The sequence below is a fragment of the Aplidium turbinatum genome, chromosome 15 (genome assembly GCF_918807975.1).
Source record: "Aplidium turbinatum chromosome 15, kaAplTurb1.1, whole genome shotgun sequence".
NCBI classification, from domain to species: Eukaryota; Metazoa; Chordata; class Ascidiacea; order Aplousobranchia; family Polyclinidae; genus Aplidium; species Aplidium turbinatum.
In genome coordinates this window covers 20378303-20393560 of record NC_137486.1, presented here as the reverse complement: position 1 = coordinate 20393560, position 15258 = coordinate 20378303, and the positions used below count along the sequence as shown (strand labels likewise).

The 15258-nt window shown below is 40.9% G+C and overlaps 1 protein-coding gene across 1 annotated transcript; it reads right to left on the bottom strand.

Moving 5' to 3' along the window:
- Positions 1–1147: 1147 nt before the first annotated feature.
- Positions 1148–14600, bottom strand: LOC145784691 (uncharacterized). Its single transcript, XM_082596555.1, has 3 exons — positions 14361–14600; positions 5654–5750; positions 1148–3391 (listed from the first exon to the last, which is right to left on the bottom strand). The coding sequence occupies exons 1-3, from the start codon at positions 14566–14568 to the stop codon at positions 3250–3252; spliced, it is 447 nt and encodes a 148-aa protein (XP_082452681.1). The 5' UTR covers positions 14569–14600; the 3' UTR covers positions 1148–3249.
- Between the last annotated feature and the right edge of the window lie 658 nt (positions 14601–15258).

Sequence of the window (15258 nt, the reverse complement as noted above, 5' to 3'; positions counted from 1 at the left end):
ACACAAGGCCCCATATCGCAGCGATGTTCAAACCACAAAACGCGGCCGTATGTGAACCACCTGACACATTTGTTCTGTCCTGTTAGTTGCGTTTTACATTTGAATTTTATTAAACTAAAAATACATAGCTTATTTCAAAAAATTTAAGAATGCTTTTACAAAACAACAAATTTCTTTCAGGAAGCGTCAACTACAAGCATTCTTTTCATGTTTGTGAAACACAATCCAGAAAGCAAACTCCATCATTTTCACATTGATTCAACGTCTGCAAACGTTAATTCAATCTAAAAAGGACGAGTTTTCTGGGAAGAAGTTACTTTGAAAACCTTTTTGTGCTTCTCAAATGACGATAAAGTTCTTATTTCAAACATGTAACTATGGAAACGAAAGAAACAAATTGTTTTAAGAACGGGGGAATTACGTCTTTGCCGTCTCTGCCATTGTCCACAACGAACCAATGGAATCTTGTTGTTATGGCAACTTTTGTAGAGCATAAATAATGTGCGATCCATTTAATTAACATGATGAGTTCTACTGGCGCAAACCAAGCTGAACTAGCACAAAATGCAAGGCCATGTTTAACGCCCCGTATCTCCCGGCTGGGGAGTCACGGAAGATTAGGGGCCAACTCATTTTAGTTTGTTTAATGTTTTTTGATGGCTGCATAGCCGAGTGGTGAGAACACCGGACGGCAATCGAAAGGGCGCCGGTTCGACACAGCTCAAGAGCATGCGGAGCTGTGTCTTTGGCAGAACACTTAAAGGCATGCCTGAAGGTGGACACGAAGATTGGCTTCTTTGCCTTCTCGTCCACTTAATGTAATCTTCAACCACCGGGTATAAGCCTGGATACAACAAATCAGCTACAGAAGCTCGATATATATAACTATTTTTTTCTAGAAAATCTTAAAGAGTTGTTTAATCTTTTCTAAAATGATGAATGTAAAATTTTTCTTTACATTGAAGGATTTTGCGACCATAAACGCTTTCTGGTCCTATTTTAAACAGCGATCACTAAACATAGAGGTCAGCTGTTGGATTTCGGGGGAAGCTCGAGATAGCGCTCACACAGCCCAGACTAGATGTATAATGTGGTAATTTGCTTTTATTTCCAAATTTCGTTAATCAGACACGACTAACTTTGCACCAGTAGAACGCATCATGTTATTTAACTAGATGCTTGGTGAACAGCCTCATTCAATTTTTTTTTTTTTTTTTGGTACATTTGTTGCCGTTTTACAACTTCTGTAGGCTACTGTATTTTATTTTTTTTTGCATCTAGATCAACACTGTTATTATATTTTCATCAAGACTTGCTTTCAATGGTTGAATTCAAGCGGTTGATGCAACCATGTTTGTGATGTTTTGATGAAAATTAATAAGCAGAGAGAGAAAAACTCTTTATTTCGTCTGTTGCGAGAATAGCATACGGTACAATTATAAACATGCAAATAAAATAGCACTATAACAATTTAGATTCCACAACAGACAGGAAGCAGCGAAAAACGAATCAGTCATCGAATCAGCTGCTTTCAAACACCTGTTAACAAGTTAGTTTACGGTATGTCAACGTCTTTGCGATATAATACATATAACTTACTGTATTTAAAACAATGAAAACTATTAATACTACAAAAAGTGCTCAATGCTAAGCAAAAAAGCAAGCAGAGCGAATTAAATCAAATCTAGTTATTACTATCTGAATCCTTAACAGGCTGTTTCACCTACACGGATCACCAGAAGGTTCTTATTCAAACATACTGTATTTATATAGTAGTATATATATTTTGTTATTATGTTTATGTTATTATGTATGTTATTATGTTATATATTGTAAATTAATTTATGTAATTATTATATTATATGTTGTAAATATATTATATTATGTTATGTATTATGTTATTAAGTTATTACGTTAAATTTCATTATATATATTTTGTTAATGTGACATGCGGCTGGCAAAAGAACTTGTTGTTGAAAACTTAAAGGGATAGAAAAGGAAAAACCTGACTTGGCGATTTTCCACGTTCTTTGGGTTTAACATGCTACCATAAAACGATTTTTAATAAAATAATGCCCCATTGCGGTCTGATCAGCATTCCGCGCCCACTTTTGTCAGAGCTTTCAAGACGACAATAGGCGTGAGCAGCGCAGCGTGCGACTGTGCCGTCTACGTCACTATAGGCGAGCAATCAGTTAATCGCGCAATAGTTCTTACTGCGGGCGATTTAACTGTAGGCTATGTATGTATGTACATCAAAACAGCAGGTTTCAACATCAAAACAACAGACAGTTTGCTCAAAACATCAGATCTGATGTTAGTGTTAACGTGGCTTTTGTTATTGCTGTCTACAGTGACGTATTCTCGAGCAGTGTTTGCACTGTTTGGTCATTTTGAAAAAAAAAATAAATAAATGAAACATTGAACTTTGGGCCTTGCCAGTGCCATTGAAAACAATTTTTTTTCGGTAATTCCTTTTGAAATGTATTCTTGATTGTTCAGTTTACGCATTTTACTGCTTAATTCCCGTTTGAAAATTTCATTTACTATGCCTTTAACACAGATATCACTATTGTTATCATTCCAAGTATTGGCCTGTTAATCAGGTAAATTTAATATTTGAACTCAAAGCATCAGAATTTAAAAATTCAAACTTTTTTACAATATACTGTTTCATCTCAGGAAACAAAAAGAAAGTAACAGACGTTGAATCAATAAAAAGAACATACTTTAAACCCATAAAAGTTATAATACATTATCTTTACGTCAATTTACTTAGTACACTCAGTCGTTGCCGTAAACCTGGGTAATATGATCACTGTCTCAACGGAGGCACTACTACATCGCATCGTTATCTGCACACCACTCTGTCCCTTTCTGACAAAAAGAAATAACCCACATTTTAGCAAAAATAAAATTTTCTAGAAATTGGAACATTTAAATATAGAAAAAATTTCTGAAAAAACAAAGAGCTCTCACAAATGAAGCCTCTCTTTCAGCAAAGTTTGTTCTTTCAGTTTAATGCTTTTGTATTGAGTAAAAATAAACATGTTTCATCAATTTTCTCAGAACAGTGTTTTCGGGGTTGCTTCTTTTTATCAGAAAGGGGCAGCACTTGCCTGAGCTGGGAAGCCCATTAAAGACTGTATCACAATTAAATTCATTATTTACAAACACAAAATGTCAAATCTATTACTAAAAAAATGTATGTATAAACGTTGCAATCTTTCATCTCTCTCAAAAATGCATTTAAACGGCCATCATTGCTACAAGCATTAGCAATGGAATCAGCATCTTGTTGGATGCAGTGCTTCCTGTTCCGCCACCTGCACCAGTAGTCAACACCACACTGTTGCAATTATTTGTATTGCAGCACCCCAGTGAGCACACACTGAAACATAAAGTAAAACATGTTGCATGTTATCATTTTGCAGCCTTTGTTATTCAGAGCTTGTTTTTATGAAGTGGGTCTTAAATAGAAAGGTCTAAACCATAGTAACAAAAATTAGAAACTTTTTAATTGTTTGAAAGAGTTGCAACACTTCATCTTAGTTCAGGGATTCTTAATTTTTTTCAGCTAATTGCTCTTGTACCGCAGCGGATCAAGAAACAGAAACTTGGGGAGGCACCGGAGTTTCAGCAAAGTAAATATTTTAAGAGAAAATGGACAATATGAAAGTTGAGGCTAAGAGAAGGAAATAGTGTGCCTGGGGTCTTGGCTCAGAAATATTTAATAAATTCCCCTCTGTTTTGGTCACTTTTTGTCCATTATGAAACTAGAAATGTTTTCGCCTCAAAAGTGCACTTTTTAGTACCGTATTTGAAACAATTCATCATATTGAAATTACATTTCTGTAGAAGTTAAAGTGAGAAAGCTTGGTTAACTTTGAAGTTAGTTTTCAAATAATTTTTTTCACGATCATAAAACGATTTTAAAAATTTATTTGTTGACGATCGTTTGTATAATGTGATAAGTTTTTCTGAGAAAATCTGTCAGACGTGCCCAACTTTCTTCTATAGTATCCAAGTCATGTTTCAAATCACATGTTTATTAAAACACGAGACAGAAGCATTGTGTTTATTTCAAAAAATTTTATTATTCCGTTAGTGTTTGAAGGCTCATAAAACGTTTTAAACAAGCAGGCTATCAAATCTTATTCTTTAATGGCGTTTAACTAAAGCAGGGGTGTGCAACCTTTATTACAAGAGAGTCAGATATAAATAACTGGGTGACACCGCGGGCCGCACGTTTATTTATTATATGATTTCTAGTAGTTGCAGGTACAAAAACGTAGTTTTTTGTTATCGCATTTCAGGACTATACTCTCCATTCAACGGCACCTAGTGAATGGAATAATTCCCCAGCAACAACTCTTCAACAATCGGAAACTTCATTCTGCCAATTTTGGTAACCAAGTGTCAAGAGCCTCTACAAGTATGCGAAACTACCAGGAATAACCTATCAAGGCTTTGTCAGTCCGAGGATAAAGATTCAAAACCAACCAACCAAGTTAAGACGCATAAATTTTTGAAGAAAACTGCTAGCCTATTCAAATTTATTGTCTTTAAACGAGTTCAGTGAGAAGTTTGCAGCTGGCTTCTTTTCCCAACGGCTTTTTTTCCGAATTTACTTTAATGGAAGTGCTCGCCATTCGAAGTCCATTTTTCAAGTATTCCTCTGTCAGAACCGATCGATAGGGAGATGCCATGCCGCCCATTTTAGAAAAAAATTGTTCGCACAAATACGTTGAGTCAAAAAGAGCCATTTTTGAAGCCATGGATTTTTTCAAATGTGGAAAGTTATCTTAGTTGAGATGTTTTCGGTAAAAATCGCCAAGATTCATTTTTAAATACTTTGCTTTCAAATCCGTTTTTCTCTTGAAGGTCAATAAACTCAAGTTATATCTGCTGGTGCTTTGTCAATCTCTATTGAATGGCGAAGAGAACGTACCAAACAAATGTCCATGAGGTTTGAAGTCCTTGAAACGAGCCAAAAATTCATACAACAATTTTTCAAGTTGGTCTGCAAATTCAGTTTTCTTCTCAGGATGCATTTTATAGTCTCTCAAAGTTGGAAAGTGAAAAAGCTTTCCTGTCTGTACGTGAGCTTTCCAAAGTCTTAAACTGTTCATAATGCCGTTTAAGTGACCATACATTTTTACGTTCCAAATAATTAAATACAATGGATTAGCGGTGGACGGTAGGAGATTTCCAAAATGGTTAACAAAAGGTGCGAAATCTACAATAATCCGCTCAACAATGAATTGTTCACACGTACCAGACTAAACTAAATTATAAACACGTTTTGCGGGCCGGACACAATTCAAAATTGGCACATCTTTGCGGGCCGCACAGTTTTTCTTAGCGGGCCGCATTTGGCCCGCCGGCCGCACGTTGCACACCCCTGAACTTAAGAATAAATTCAGGATAATAATGTATGTAGGCTACGCAGCTGCACATGCGCGGCTGCGCTGACTATTTATGTTTTATGGAAGCAACGCTTTTCTGTCGTGAATAACCTCCAGCGCTGTATGAAACACATGATTATTACAGTATTAAAATTCTTACTTGCTACTTATTTTTCAGTATCATTTAAACACATAACTTTATTAAACACTAACTGGGTTCATATGAAGGCAGATGAAGATTTTACCTGTTTTCAAGGATCCCAGGCAAGAGGCTGGTCACTGCTGCACAGTTACTGAAAGCGCAAGCTGCTGTGGACTGGCATTGACCAAGAGTCACGGTAACTAAGTATAAAAAAACGTGTTTTCATTAGCTATCTTAATCAATTAAAGGTCTAATTACTTGATAGATTAAGTTGTGCTTTCAGCTACTGATTGCTAGGTCAAATGTTTTACAAGTGTAGATTCAACGTTCTTTTCAGCCTAATGCTGCGGGTTTGCTGTGGTAATAGCGGATTTTTCTACTTAAAAAACAAGTTCCAATCTTTTTTTGTTTAATTTAACCCATTTGTGCCGAAAGTGAAAGTACTTAAAAAAAATTTTGAAAATTTAAGTATTGCATAATCATGACCTAAAAAACATTTCACAATTTATTTTTTCTTAATTATGTTAGTACCGGTGGAGAAAAAGACCGTCCTACATATAGGACGCTAGGCAAATCCGCTATCAAATTTCGCAAGTTTCTTGTGCGTAATGCGTAGGTCTAATCGTTATCGCTCAAAGTGATAAATGGGAACTCCCTTGTCATCGAGTATTTTATTGAAACGAAAGTTCACAAAATACAAAGATGAAAATTAGCAAAGCAACACATCACTGAAATAAGTTATTTAGCGGATCGAAATCGCTTTGAGGCCGAATTCGGCTACGTCAAGATGCCCTCCATGTAAAAACGCCAAGAGAAAACTAAAAAATTATCAAAAATTTCAGTAAATTACGATAATTATGTTATTGTTCTAAAAACAAACACAACTACTTTGTTATACAGCGTAGAAATCATAGGGAATCGCTGTTTGATACCACTTGATGCGTGAGAATTGAGTGTCGCTTTGCTTCATTTTGCTAACATGTGTGCCTGGCGACCTACATATAGGACACCAATATTTTGAATCAATTTTCTCGAAAATTTTGCTGCCAATTAAATTTAAACATTTGCTGTAAAATATGTTGATACATAACGAATAAAGACAATGACAAATATTTTTGGAAGCTTATTTGCATATGCGGATTTATTGATATAATTCGACATGTACTGTCAAAATTTCAGAATTAGCAAAATCGGGAAAATTGAAAATGATGTCAAGTTTCAACAAAACAAGCAATTTTCGAAAAAAGTTGTGATATATGCTGCAAAAACACTCATAAACGTATTTTGACTTCATCTAAATCTAAAAACTGAACGTGCGAAGTAACGTTTTAATTTGAGTAGGTGTCCTACATATAGGACGCTAGGCATAAATGGGTTGAGCAATTGCTCAAATATTTTTGGCAATCATAAAAAAAACTCAATCGATTGGCTAGTACATGATTTAAACGAGCGTTTGCTTCTGAACCCGTAACTGTGAGGATGTCGAATCATGTCAACATTTTGGTTTCGATACTACTTCCCAGCCAGCAAGCCCATATGGGCCCCATATACTATTTTAATGGGCTTGTGGGCATGTGGGTTCTATGTGGGTGTTTGTGTTTTTGCCATATGTGCCCAATATGGGCTTTCTTGCAGAATGTGTTGCTAAATGACAAGGTGGAATATAAAACTTCCAATCTTCAAATGCGTGATCATATAAATGCATTTTAATAAATTTAGCCACATAAAATTATTGATCATGGGCTAAGCATGAAATATTGATGGGCTTCCCACTTTGTTTATGGGCAGACCATGGGCTGCCCACATTTTTTATGGGCAGAACATGGGCTGCCCACATTTTTTATGGGCAGACCATGGGCTACCCACATTTTTTATGGGCAGACCATGGGCTACCCACATTTTTCATGGGCAGACCATGGGCTGCCCACATTATTTATGGGCAGACCATGGGCTGCCACATTTTTTATGGGCGGACCATGGGCTACCCATATTTTTCATGGGCAGGCCATGGGCTGCCCACATTTTTTATGGGCAGACCATGGGCTACCCACACAGTGACTCAAAGGTTTGTGGTCAACCCATACTAATATGATATACACCTCGATCAGCATTTGTCTAGACTTTGAGATTTTTTAGTTGTCTCAAACGACCTTTATTGATCTTTTAAACAAACACAAAATGAAATTGAACGAGCAAAATTACTGGGAGCACCTTGCTATGCATTGCGCAAAACTCACTGCTTGCAGTTGGAGCACTTTGGCAAGGTTGGCAGTAGTATTATTTTTGGTGCTTACGTACCACAAATAGGAAAATGTCACATGGAGGTATATACCTTCATGGCCACAAGATACTTCTATCATTCTTCCGTCCGCGTCATACCATCTGCGAGTGCGGCGCTTCAGACAGTATGAGCTTCTGAAGCTCGAACGTACGTTGGTCCGCCCGCTCGGATGGCGGCCTTGAGTTTACAAAGCTAGATTACCACATTTTTTGCTGTGATTTTCTTCTCGATTTTAAGCGTATTTCGACTTACTTTTACATTAACGAAGTGGCTATCTTTACCCACTTGTTGCCATGGTTACAATCAGGTGTTTCCAGAGTTAGGATTAAAGTTAGGAAGGGTTAAGGTAGGCTAATGGTTAGACTTAGGAATAAGGTTAGGGTTTTGATCTTTACCCAGAACTAAAAAAAAATTCCAAAATGCAAGTTTTTGTTTTCAACAGCTTTAAACTTTTCTCAAATTAGGACAGGATTTCTTATCTGGCAACGCTATTATTTGGCTATATTTACACTATATAGTGTAAAATAAGGTCTAAAACAACTACTCAGTTTATTAACAGTACCGGTACCGGTTATTAACAGTTATTAAAACGTCCGAAATAAGTAAGAAAATTACTGTACAGTACTTGACACAGCAGCAGCAGCTAAAATCTAAAAGACATCTTGACTATGAATATGGTCACCCTACGTTCAAAGTCAAAAGTCAGGATGCATTCCAAAATCAAACCGAAAACAGCGGAACATGCTAGTCGCATGCTATTATAAGCAGTTTTTTGCATATCTGTTCGATTTCGGAAAACAACAGTTTAAATGCTCTTCAATCAATCAATCATTTTATTTTTCGTCATTATAAACCTACCAGCACGTTAACGAACGGGAAAAGGTGGCAAAACCTTGAAAGGTTTAAAACGTGCCTGAATGAAAAATTATGTAGTTTTTTAATATCAGTAGTTAGCACGGCCACAAAACCCAAAAAAAAACAAGTAGCAAAAAATACAACAAAAACAGAGAAGCACACATGTAGTAGCTTAATGAATGACAGCCTAATGAAAAGTGTTGTGGATTGAATTTGCCAGTTCCAATATTGATGTGGATGAGCAGTCATAATAATGATAATATAACAATAACATTTCCACACAAAATTTCCATATTACCACTAAATTACCACAAATTTTTCATTACCACATTTTTACGACAAGCACGATGAAAATTCCACAATTGTGGTAATTACCACAAAAGTGGAAGCGCTGCAATCACCCCTCCTATAAGGAAAAAAGTGGTGCCCACCCTCCATCAACACAATGACTTGTGGTGGAAGAGACAGTGGGAATCCAAACCTGACCAAGGCAAGACGGTCAGTGCCCACTGCCTGTCCGGATTTTCAAATTTCTGGACCCGGAGCTCCTGGATCACGCGGACCGAGTATTTGCGTACAAAGCTAGATTGAATCTAATGCCACTTAAATCAAAACCAAGCCATGGCCGCCGTTCCCTACCTGCCATGTGTCGTGCTTGTGGGAAAGCGGAAGAGACTCTCCCCCACATATTGAATCACTGCCCTACCGTTATGACTGTCGTCACGGAACGACACAATTCAGTATTGAGGGAGATCGTGGGGCACGTGCCTGCCAAATGGCAACCCGGGCTTTCCATAGATAGTACGGTTCCACAGCACGTGGAAGCGGGCGGTGCCGATCTGCGTCCTGACATCGTCTTGCAACGCCCTGACGGTGTCACGGTCGTATGTGACGTCACATGTCCGTTCGACAACGGCGCGGATTCTCTTCGAAAAGCCGCCGACAGGAAACACGACAAGTACGGCGAGTTATGTGTCAACATAAAGAAAGACAGGAAGCGCCCTTGCAGGGACGTCCTGTCACTTCCGTTCGTCGTAGGCTCCCTCGGGAGCTATGCCCGACGAGCTCTCGAGCTCTGACGGCCTTGGGCGTTCCTTCTCGTGGGGTAGCAGAGGTGGCTAGAAAAGTGGCTTCCCTCTCAATCAAAGGATCCTTCCGCGTCTGGAAAGCTTGGAACGCCGGGCTCACTTGTGGAGGGGCTACGTCATAGAAAAGACGACTTCAGCGATCAGAAACTTATTCCCCAATAACAGAAACGTTGCAGTAAGTATCCGAGCGCGCAAGACAGCAAACCGTTTAGACGTCATAACCTTATATCAATTGTCTTAAAATTCAACTTATGTCTATAAACCAGTGTCATCTTTTTTATAACGCTCCAGTCTCATCAAACCCAAGCATTCAAAAATGAACAAAGGAAAGGAATAAAATATCTAATGTACATTGTAAATCGAGACTGGTTTAACAGCAATTAAGTAACTTCAATCATCACTCTATCTCTATGTATTAATCAATCAATTGTTTCGAATTATCTTACGCTGCCTTCGCCTTGTAACGCTGTTCTTGCCCGCTCGGATCAACCTCGCTCTGCTTTCAACGCATTGATCAACACGATCTCCTGATCAACTCGATGCAGCCTCAAAATTTCCACCCCAATTTTCTACTTTTTCCTGGTAATGTAGCCTATCAGTGCCTCTAGTTTCAATCGCTAGCCTCCCCGACCCAGCTGGGCGAACCTGCCTCAACGTCTGGCCAGTGCACATCCGTGCTCGCCGAATCAAAGCTTACTCTTCTCCAGTGAGTATGTATTACATTCCCACCTATATTTTTTGTTTCTATTGATTAATCGAGCCTCTGCTCCACATTTTTATTTGAATTTTGTTTGCCACGAGAGCCAAATTATCCTTAAATAGTTGACTCTCTTCCTCGTGGTAGACCCCAATTTTATCCACTCTGCCTACTGGCAGACCGGATATAAGAGTCAAGTACCTGCGCCGAGGTCGCGTGAGGGAGACGTGGGCGCCGCCCGGCGGTCAATTACTGCCGGTTCCAGCGTCCACACGCGACGGGTCGCCCGGCCCGTCGCAGGCCATCTTTCTGGGCAATGCAGAAAGAGCCTGTCTCCCTGGCCCGCTCCGCCATTCTAAATTTGCGGACGGGTCATGTAACGTTTTCGATCCACACTCTCCCTCCACAGGTACCTCGACTCCCCAGCCTGGCCCCCGCGACCTAAGCTGGTGGACTTACCCCTCCGGGTGCATCGTCACCCCTAAATCACGCCGCTCCCCGCCGCCGCGGGGTGTGGCAGGCCGGTTTCTGAAAGTCTTCGACCTGGCTATGTTTTTTTGTGCTCTCTCGCCGTGTCAATTATTTGTACCCGTGCGCTGTTGATGCGAATAAAACAGTTTAACACCTTTGAAGGTGGGGTGGCGTCTTCCCAGGTGGGCGTGCAATGCTTTCTTTTACTGTAAGCCTGCATTGGGGGACTTTGGTGTGTTGAGTCTATGTCGCGAAAGCGACACGCTTTCGATAGCCCAGGCTTTCAAGATGCTGACGTCTCCTGACGACCGTGTCTCTGCATCGCTTTCGGGCAGCTTAGGCGTTGTGCCAGTCTGAGGTTCGGCACTCCAGATCCTACCCCTTGAAGGTGCCCGTTCTCGACCGTGCCCAACAGGCGAAAGCTTGTGGGGCCGCGTCCCGGCGGCTACCCGTCGTCTAAGTGTACGTTGGTCCGCACGCCCGGATGGCGGTCTCGAGTTGACCGCGGGGAGCTCCAAAATCACCCCTCCCCTAAGAAAAAAAGTGGTTTCGACCCTCCACCAACACAATGACTTGTGGTGGAGGAGACAGTGGGAATCCAAACCTGACCAAGGCAAGACGGTCAGTGCCCACTGTCTGTCCGGATTTTCGAATTCTTGGACTCGGCGACCGGAGCTCCTGGATCACGCGAACCGTGCATTTGCTTATAAAGCCCGCCTAAACCTACTTCCCTTGAAATCAAAACCAAGCCATGGCCGCCCTTATAAACCTGCCATATGTCGCGCGTGTGGGAAAGCGGAAGAGACTCTTCCTCATATATTGAACCACTGCCCTACCGTGATGCCTGTTGTCACGGAACGACACAATTCAGTATTGTGGGAGATCGTGAAGCATGTACCTGCCGAATGGCAACCCTTGCTTACCATAGATAGTACGGTTCCACAACACGTGGAAGCGGGCGGTGCTGATCTGTGCCCTGACATTGTCCTGCAACGCCCTGACGGTGTCACGGTCGTATGTGACGTCACTTGCCCGTTCGACTACGGCGCGGATTCCCTTCGAAAAGCCGCCGACAGGAAACACGACAAGTACGCCAAGTTATGTGTAAATATATTGGAAGACAGGAAGCGCCCTTGCAGGGACGTCCTGTCACTTCCGTTCGTCGTAGGCTCCCTCGGGAGCTATGCTCCGTTGAGCTCTCGGGCTTTGGCGGCCTTGGGTATTCCTGCTCGTGGGGTAGCAGAGGTGGCTAGAAAAGTGGCCTCCCTCTCAATCGAAGGTTCCCTCCGTGTCTGGAAAGCTTGGAACGCCGGGCTCACTCGTGGAGGGGCTACGTCATAGAAAAGACGATTCCAGCGATCAGAAGCTCAATTCCCCAACACCAGAAGCTCTGCAGTAAGCATCCGAGCGCGCAAGACAGCAAACCTCAAAACCCGCCAGTAATTGTGTGACGTCATAGTATGTTAAATCCATTGTTTCATTATCAATTTATCTGTAAACAATTGTCGTTTCATCAGCATGCTGCAGCTCAATAAAGAATACAATCATCATCAATAAAATAAAATAGCAATATATGAATTAAGTATATATTGCATATCGTGAAGGGACTCATATCATCTATCAATGACGTAATATCATTAACAACACTGGATCCGTATTTTCATATTTTCAATATTTTAGAATATCACACACTACCTTTTCCCGATATGCTGCTCTTTCCCGCTCGGATCAACCTCGCGTTGCTTTTAACACATCGATAAACATGATTTCCCGATCAACTCGATGCAACCTCCAAAGTTTCATCCCACTATTCTATATTTTTCCTGGTAATGTAGCCTAGTCATATCTACGCTTCGATCGCTAGTCCCCCCGACCCATCTGGGCGAACCTGCCTCAACGTCTGGCCAGTGCACATCAGTGCTCGTTGGTTCAACGTCAACACTTTTCCAGTAAGTAAAGCATACAATATATTCCCGCATACCTTCTTTTTTTACACCAATTAATTGAGCCTTTGCTCCAGATTTTATATAATTTTCGTCTCCCACGAGTATTCAAATCGTCCTTGTAGCTAAGCTTCTCTTCCTCGTGGGATACCCCAAAGTTTATCCGCTCTGCCTACGGGCAAACCGGATATAGGAGTCAAACGTACCTGTGTTACGGTCACGTGATGGAGACGTGGGCGCTGCCTGGCTTTATAAAATTTCTGTCGCCCGGCCCGTCGTGAGCCGACCTTTTTGCGTTTGCAGAAAGCTAAGCCCGTCTCCCTGGCCCGTTCCGCCATTCTAACTTTTGCGGACGAATCGCACAAAATTCTCGATCCACACTTTTCTTCCACAGGTACCTAGACTCCCCAGCCTGGCCCCCGCTACCTAAGCTGGTGGACTTCCTTCCGGGTGCATCGCCACCCCATAATCACGCCGCTCCCCGCCTCCACGGGGCGTGGCAGGCCGGTTCTTTAAAGTCTCTGACCTGGCTATGTTTATTGTGTTCTTCTTGCCGTGTCAATTATTTTGTACTCGTGCGTCGTTGATCAAAATAAAACAGTTCATCATCATTTATATATATACCTGATATACATATGGGCAGCCTGTATTAGATTTATGGGTTACATATGATGAGCCCATATTAGATTTGTGGGTTGAGTGTGAGCAACCCACATGAAACCCATAAATGAACATGGGCAGCCTATATGGGGGCAATGTGATGCCCGCGGACACAATGTGTATGGGCCCCATATAGGCAGCTCACATGAGGCCCGTACATCAGCCCATATGGGTCCCCATGTGGGGCCCATATGGGCTTGCTGGCTGGGTTGTGATCACAAAACTAATACTTTAAATAAAATGAAAGATACAAAGTGAGATTCAGTAGAGGCATTTGTGCAAGAAACACAATTTTGATTTATGAGACAACATTACAACCTCTTCCGCTCCATCTCTCCCTGGTGCACAGTGATTCTAATCAGAAATCTCTAAGCTCTTTAGGGACATGTAAAGTACTTTCGGACTCGGGCCTGGGGTGATTTTGAGGGCCCGGAACATTTGCAAAGGTTCCGGGAACTTAAAGAAATCTGTTTATGGCTTAAAGAAATCATCCCATATTCTTTGGACGTAGTGCCTGTGTCTTAGAATTGTCATGATTTTGGCCGGAGAATCTCATTGGTACCGGGTCCAAATTATCCTCTCAACGGCCATATGCTTAAATTAATTGACCTTAAAAAAAGTTCTAAAATTTAAAGATTTGAATTCATATATTTAAGAAACATTTTTTGCAAAATTTTCACTCATGACACCTTTGAAAAGCTTTGGATTCCGAAGATGAGTAAACTTAATATCTCATTGAACAGACCTGCAACTAAAAAAAAGTAAAAAACACTATAAAGTAACACAAGCTTTGAATGATGATAGATTAAACTCACTAGTAGATCCAATGAATGTTCCAGACACATCGACCCTGAAACAACTGTCTTCCCCGGTCGGGCATTCCATGGCTATAAGTGACCCAGTGACGTTTGACACCAAACCAGTAATGGTAGTAGTGGTACCTACTTGGCATGTAAGAGACACTGCAAGTGCAGGCAAGCAGGCAAGCAATAGCATCGATGCCATTATCTTTAGTGAAGTCATTTTTAAGTTGCAATTAACAGAAATTCTCTAAAGTACCTAAATATTACACCGGAAGTCCATTAGCATTCAATAAGAAAAAGCTTATGTTACTACTACTACTACTAACAACTGTTACCACCCGTTTGTCCTTCTATTGCAAAACCATTACGTTGTGATTTTTTCTGAGTGCTACAATCTTATGCGCTTTTGGTTTGATTTTCGTTTAGACAAAATCAGTAGGCATGCCTTTTCTGCTTGCCATGACAGTTCTAGTGAAATGAAAAGACCTTTTCCTCAGCTCTTCACCTAACAAGGGTCTTGTGTACAGGAGCCAGTTTAACTGATGGGAGGCCCGGGGCACTTTTAGATCAGGGGGTCCCTGTGAAAAAAAATTTTCGCGGAGAGAGCGAAAAATTTTGCAAGGTAACTTGAAAGTTACTACGCCGCTAATGCCTTTACGCCAAGCTCAGTCGCCACCTAACCTTGAAACAAAAAGGAGGCATTTTGCAGAAAATTGAAAGGCTGATAGAAAATAATAATAACAACACAAAATCACATTTTTCCACGTCGGGGGAGGGGTGCTTCAAAAGGGGAACCCGGGGCAATTGCACCCTCTTCCTCCCTCTAAATCCGGGCCTGCTTGTGTAGAAGCGTTCTGTAAATATGTGGCATTCTGTTCCACTCACAGAAGAAGATAGCATGTTACACAAT

Bases quoted from the DNA above. Each gene is read 5' to 3' on its own strand.
- LOC145784691 (XM_082596555.1), bottom strand. From the start codon at position 14,568: ATGACTTCACTAAAGATAATGGCATCGATGCTATTGCTTGCCTGCTTG. The intron at 5,751-14,360 runs GTGAGTTTAATC...TTTTATACTTAG, and splicing joins AACATTCATTGGATCTACTA to TTACCGTGACTCTTGGTCAA. The intron at 3,392-5,653 runs GTAAAATCTTCA...TTTATGTTTCAG, and splicing joins CCTGGGATCCTTGAAAACAG to TGTGTGCTCACTGGGGTGCT.